Source organism: Onychomys torridus, chromosome 3 (genome assembly GCF_903995425.1).
Source record: "Onychomys torridus chromosome 3, mOncTor1.1, whole genome shotgun sequence".
In the NCBI taxonomy this organism is placed as follows: domain Eukaryota; kingdom Metazoa; phylum Chordata; class Mammalia; order Rodentia; family Cricetidae; genus Onychomys; species Onychomys torridus.
The window spans coordinates 63,414,110-63,420,109 of NC_050445.1; the positions used below are offsets into that span (position 1 = coordinate 63,414,110).

Sequence of the window (6,000 nt, forward strand, 5' to 3'; positions counted from 1 at the left end):
GTTGCTGAAAGAGGAAAATTTTCGAATTCTTTATCTCTACTAATTCCACGCCTATCTTTTTAAAGAGGAAAAATCTGAAAGGAACATGACAGCTGCAGAAATGGCGCAGCGTCCTCCTCCAACCACCAAGGCCTGCCTCTCCTGAGATGCCTGTTTTCCTTGCCTGTCTGAGGCGTATAATGAGTAAAAGTCAGATCATCTCTAGGAAACTTGTAAATAGTTTTGGAGACTTGTAAAAATCTAGATTCTTATCTATGTGCCGAGTAGGAGAGAGAATAGACGTCTTGAGTAGGTGCTCTTGGGGTGGTGTTAGTAGATGATGGCATTTGTTTGATATGTTGGGGTGCAGCTTTCCCCGTCCCTGATGAAGGGGCATTTAGAGCTGACACGTGATAAGAAAAGGCTTCCCCTTGGATGACTTGGGCTGCCCAACCTCACTTTCAAATCTGTTTTTCTAAAAAGGTTTTGGGGAGCAGGCATTTTTGTTGGGAAAGATTTCGTCCTTCTCGTTAGGACTGACCTTCCCCCTCTTGCTTTCTGCACTTTGGCTTGTGTGTTACTGACTAAAGGGCACTGTCTTAGCTTGTGTGCTCTGTTATTGTCCCCTCAGTGAGCCAGAGGGTCGGGGTGTCAGGGGAGAGAGACCACTCTAGCATTTTGTATAGCTATGAGAGACTGCTGTTTCTGCCTCTCATACATTTAAAACTAAGTGCAGCTCAGCCTTGTGGGTTGGGAGCTAAGGGACAGTTAGATCCTTTATTCTCGTTGTATTCATAAAAATACATAAAAATGTTTTTCTCGGCTTCTAATTTATTCTGTCCCATCTGCAAATGCATGGGTATCAGACCGATTGTGTATTTTCATGAGTACAGTTGAGCTGTTCTGTTCCCTCACCCTGCTTATCCTAGCACCATGTGGAGGGGCTAATCTGTGCATGATTATTATGAAACAGTGCCAGGTTTTTTTCTTTATGAAAGGGAGGCACTCAGGTCGTGTCCTGGAGAGCAGGTAATTTATTTGTGGTTGCCTGTGTGGACTTCATCAGCTGAGAGTAGATTTGCAGCTTGTTTCACGCAGTTAGTTGTTTCTTTTTAAATTCTCATCCCAAGTTTAGCAAGTGGCCTGGCTGGTGAGGCCTTGACCTGGCTGGGCTAGAGCGCTGGCTGTGATAATAGAGCCGTTAAGGGCAGACAATAGCACTGCCTTTGGACTGGGGCCAAGACAGTAGGCTTGGTGTTCATTAGACACTCTCATTCTCTCTGCCCTCCCAATACATGTGGTATTTTTTAAGCCACCATTAAAAGGTACAGTCCTACATCCCGCAGTCAACCCCATTCTGCTTGTTTATTGTGGGAGAAATTTTCAAGCTGTAACTTTTGAGAAAATAAAACACTGCAGCCTGGTTCAGGAAAAGGGGTGCTAATTCAGAATTAATCCCTTCCTTTCTTCCTCCCTTCCTCCCTCCCTTTAAAACCAAACACAGAAAAATAAGGTAATATAATTATTTTAAATTGATAGAAAAAAAATCTCCATGCAATATATGTATGGATGGTATATGTATGTGAGTGTCCTGTATACAATATGAAAGTAGAATTCTGTTGGGGACAAGGAAGGGGATAAGTGATGTGAAGAGAACCTGAAGGAAGAAAGGAGAATATGAAAAAAATGGTGATAAAAAACCAAATGTGAGCAATATACAAGGTATACGTGTGTGGAGGTATAATGAAACTCACCGTGTTTTAGTTAATGTAAGGCATTAACTAGAAAGTTTAATAATAATACAAACATGGTACACATTTTAAAAGACGGGCTTTCTGGTAATAATTTCTTGTGTTCCAAATCTAGTTGGACCATGTCCTGCATACTCATGCTCATATTGTCACCTTGGTTACAGGTAAATGGTATCCCTGAAGAAAGAAAACTAACTGAAGCGATGAGTTTATAATCAGCAACACCACAGCTCTCTCATTGTCTTTCTCTCCAGTAATGCATGAGCTTTTCTGACATCATTTATGCATGTTGACTGTATTAAATATATACCAAATACTACAACCTATGTTTCATTTACTAATGTATTTTTTTTGTACTTAAAGCATTTTTGAAAATTTATAAGACATCAATGACTTTATATTTGTTACAATAAAAAGTGATCTTTAAAATAAATATTAATGAAGCCTAATGTGCAGAAAATTTTCTTCAGAAATATATTTGATTGCCTCCTGTGTAGTAGAAATCTATTTGTTGCTAGGAGCAGGATTATTCAATGAGATTTTTATTAAGTGCTTCTTATGAATTTATAAATTGTGTTCCAAGTGAGCAAGCCATTTAAATAATGCTTCAACTCCCGTGGACTGTAGAGCCTGTGGCTTCATATTGTATTTCATAGAGTACTTTAGAGCAAGTATGATGTTTTGGGATGTAGAATAATAGAACATGCCCATTTTATGTAGGGCAGCCCAGGGTGTATACTTGGCTTTCTAATTGGATGTTTGCAAGCCAGGGTTGTTCCATACAGAGAGAACAGTTGCTAATAGGGCTGTAAATTAGCCCCGCAGTGTCCACTATGGGAAATTTCATGTTCCAGGCTTGGCACTTTCCTCATCCAATTTTGTTATGTTTCATGACCCCAATGCTGTTGGATTATCATACATATCAGCTACGGGCCTTTTCAAATAATGTATTCTTACAGACAACTTTTGGAAATTCAACATTAATAACTAAGTCCTAGTAAAGATAAGGTAAGTTCATATAATATTTTCCAAATAATTCCTTTTTACTTTGGACCGTTAATTTTCAGATCTTGCATCTTTGGGTGTTAAGGCACTTGCTATGGTGTTTAGGGTTAGCTGTTGAGTTGGCATGTATTGTTTTATCTGGCAACCAGATTGAATTTCCTGGAAAAAATATACCAGTTCGTTTTGGGAAACATTTCTCCTACAGGATAAATATTCCTCATTGACTCTGCCTTGTTTCCAGGGATTAGCTGGGAATGAACATTTAATCTGACTGAGTCATAGTGTTTTGTTCCCCTGAATCCATGAGCTAGTCATGTGACACAAGTCAGTCAGAGCCCTCTTGGATTTGGTGAGACCTATCATTGTAAGGTGACTAAGCTGAGAAGCCAGGAGCCAAGAACCAATACAGCTGTAGTCACAGAAGCTACTACAGCTTTTGCTTGGGATGCACTAGCTGTAAAACATTTTGTTTCTCTATTCTGGACCAGTTTCTGGTTATCTAGTAAATAGTCAGATGTCACCTAAATGATATCTAAATACCATTGCAAAATCCAAAGTTCTCCCCTCTTTATTGTGTATGACAAGTTGTCTTTCATGTAGAGGGAATACTCCCGCATGTCATTGAATCACCTCCCTGCTCTCCTCCATCTTTCTAGGACTTAGTACATGAGCCTGTGTTGGTTTCTGTTTCTTTGTTTTTTTGAAATTCCAATGTAGCTGGCCTGGATCTCACATTCCTCTTGCCTTAGCCTCTCAAGGATCAGGATTGCAAGGATGCAGTAATATGCTAGGCTATTTTATTTCTTAAAGATAGATCTCTTCTTCTAAGACAACCAGGGCATTGCCTCTCGCTGTTCCTTGGGAGTCACCAGCTGGATAGTGTAAGAGTATTGTGTTAGGCTCACATCCCGAGGAAAGAATGACTGTCCAGAGGGTGGGATTGTGGCACCAGAGACTGGCTTAAACTGCTAGCCCTGCTGCTGAAATCAAAGGGCTCTGCTCACTAAGTGAGCAAGACTAGGTATAATCAACAGAGAATTGTGGCTTAGGAGTCAGTACAATTACTCATTTGTAAAAAGTTATGGAGGGATTTGGAAAATGCAGCTGGAGATAACATTGATCTTTGCCCTGACCATTGTCCAAAGTCTTACACACTGTTGATAGCCTTAATCTCTAAGAATCCACCTGAAAAAGCAGTCTTCCCTCTGATGTAGAACTTTAAGGGGAGAACTCCAAAAGTTTCCTTTCAGTTGTTAATACCCTAATGACCCTATTTTAGTGTTTTTTTTTTTTTCTTTTTTTAAAGATAGGTATTCTGCCATATACTGGAGATTCCTATGCATCCTTGTAGTGAGAAAATGATTGCATGGTGGGTTTGGAGTTCCAAAAAAAATAAACTTAAAATACCTTTTCAGTTGACTAGAAGGCCTGACCTAAACTGTAGTGTTTTGCATTTGTGGAGAGTCAATTAAACTTGGATTTAGAGTTCAGATGTCCCCAGCCAGTGTGTGTTATCTGTCTTCTGAAGTGCAGTCACTAATACAAGAGATTGATTGTCTTTGAGGAAGGCCATTGATGCAGCGAGATTTCCCACAGTTCCCCATGTCTACCAAACATCTCCTTAAAATGGACTAAAGAAGCGTGACCCTTGAAAACACTGGACCTCCTAACTGTGTTTCCCACTAAGCTTCTGTGTAACACGAATCTTAAAAGGTCTTGTAATTAAAAAAAAAAAAAAAAAAACCAGAGCCAGATATTGGGGTGAAAGCTGAAAGATCAAAGAAGCAGACAGACAGCCACTAGCTTACCTCTACGAAATCCTCAGCCTCAAGAGACTGAGTTCCTGTTTCCTTATGCTTTATATACCTTTCTGTGTCCTGCCATATTACTTCCTGGGATTAAAGGTGTGTGCCACCACTGCCTGGTTCTGTTTCTCTCAAGTAGCTCTGTGTGGCCTTGAACTCGAAGAGATCCAGATGGATGGATCTATGCCTCCAGAGTGATAGGATTAAAGGAGTGTGCTACCACTGCCTGGCCTCTATGTCTAATTTAGTGGCTGGTTCTGTCCTCTGATCCCCAAGTAAGCTTTATTGGGTACACAATATATCACCACTCTTCTGTTTTTGTTTCTGAGCCTATCACCTGTTTTTGGACATTGGAGACTACATAATTAGTAGGATTGGACCATGAGCAACAGGAAATTATTAACAATGGTTAGAGGTACCACATGCATGCACTAAGGAAACTAGACACTCCAACTAGACACATTATGTTAGAATGTTCATTAAAGTTTCACATCTGCAAGTCTGCCTGATGATAATGAAGAATACAGGGGAAATGTTGTAAGACTGAGCTTGAGCTAAGGTAATAATTAGAAAGTTGTATCTAGGCCAGTACCTTCAAGACCAGCAAGTAGAAGCCATGTGACCCTGGGACTCACAGTCCGTGATTTAATCTATCACGTTTATGTTTGACTGTCCCAATGGAGAGGTGGATGAAAATATGTTAAAGCAAGAACCTAAGATGGATATTATGTGAAAGCCTCTATGGAACATGTTTACCATTTGCTTGTTCTTTTTATAAATGGCCAATAAATTAATTTGAGTCAGTCAGGATACAGTGGTGACCCTGTATAGACACCAATACTCCTCATGGTAGTTACATTCTAGTAGGAAAGACAGACAGATGCTAATCAAGTAGTCAGACACGTAGAGGCCAAAGTGCCTTCGTGCTGACAGCTGTGTGTGAAAGTAACTGGGGCTATGAAGCATGCTTAGCTTGGGGATTCCTCAGCTGCTCAGCACGAACAGGGTTGCTTTCATGAAGAAGTTCATGGTGACATCAAAAGGTCTGTAGAACCTCATGATGAAGAGAAGCAAAAAGTGTCTGAAGCATGCAGATGTCCATATCTAATCTATGCCCTTCAAGCAAAAGACATACCAGTGAGTGCTGGGTTTTGTCAGACTCTAGGGTTGCTAGTGTGAGGAACAAGTAAGGGATGTTGGCGAGTTGTCAGGCAGACCCCAGAGGTCTCTAGGACTGAATTTTATGTGAATTTAAAGGCAGAAAAAAATTAAAACCTGAAAGATTTTAAGACTAAAAGGTGATGTCCTATCTTTCGTTCCTATACAAGTAATCTAACAGTGAACAGTGGGCAGAGTGGGTGTGGATAGGAGGGTTAGGTCTATTAGACATACAGTTGGAGAAATAATAGCTTTGACTATGAGAGTGTAAGGGATTCAAGAGCTGCTTAGCAAGTCGAGGG

General features: G+C 40.3%; 1 protein-coding gene across 6 annotated transcripts in view; it reads left to right on the forward strand.

Moving 5' to 3' along the window:
* The window catches only part of Sgce (sarcoglycan epsilon), a 68,581-nt gene extending 66,402 nt beyond the window's left edge, over positions 1-2,179 (forward strand). For all 6 annotated transcript variants that reach the window (XM_036180837.1, XM_036180843.1, XM_036180842.1 and 3 more), the window contains one exon: positions 1,895-2,179. In XM_036180837.1, coding sequence (XP_036036730.1) covers positions 1,895-1,911 — 17 coding nt within the window. In that variant the 3' untranslated portion in view covers positions 1,912-2,179. The remainder of the gene's footprint in view (positions 1-1,894) is intronic.
* The last annotated feature ends 3,821 nt before the right edge of the window (positions 2,180-6,000 follow it).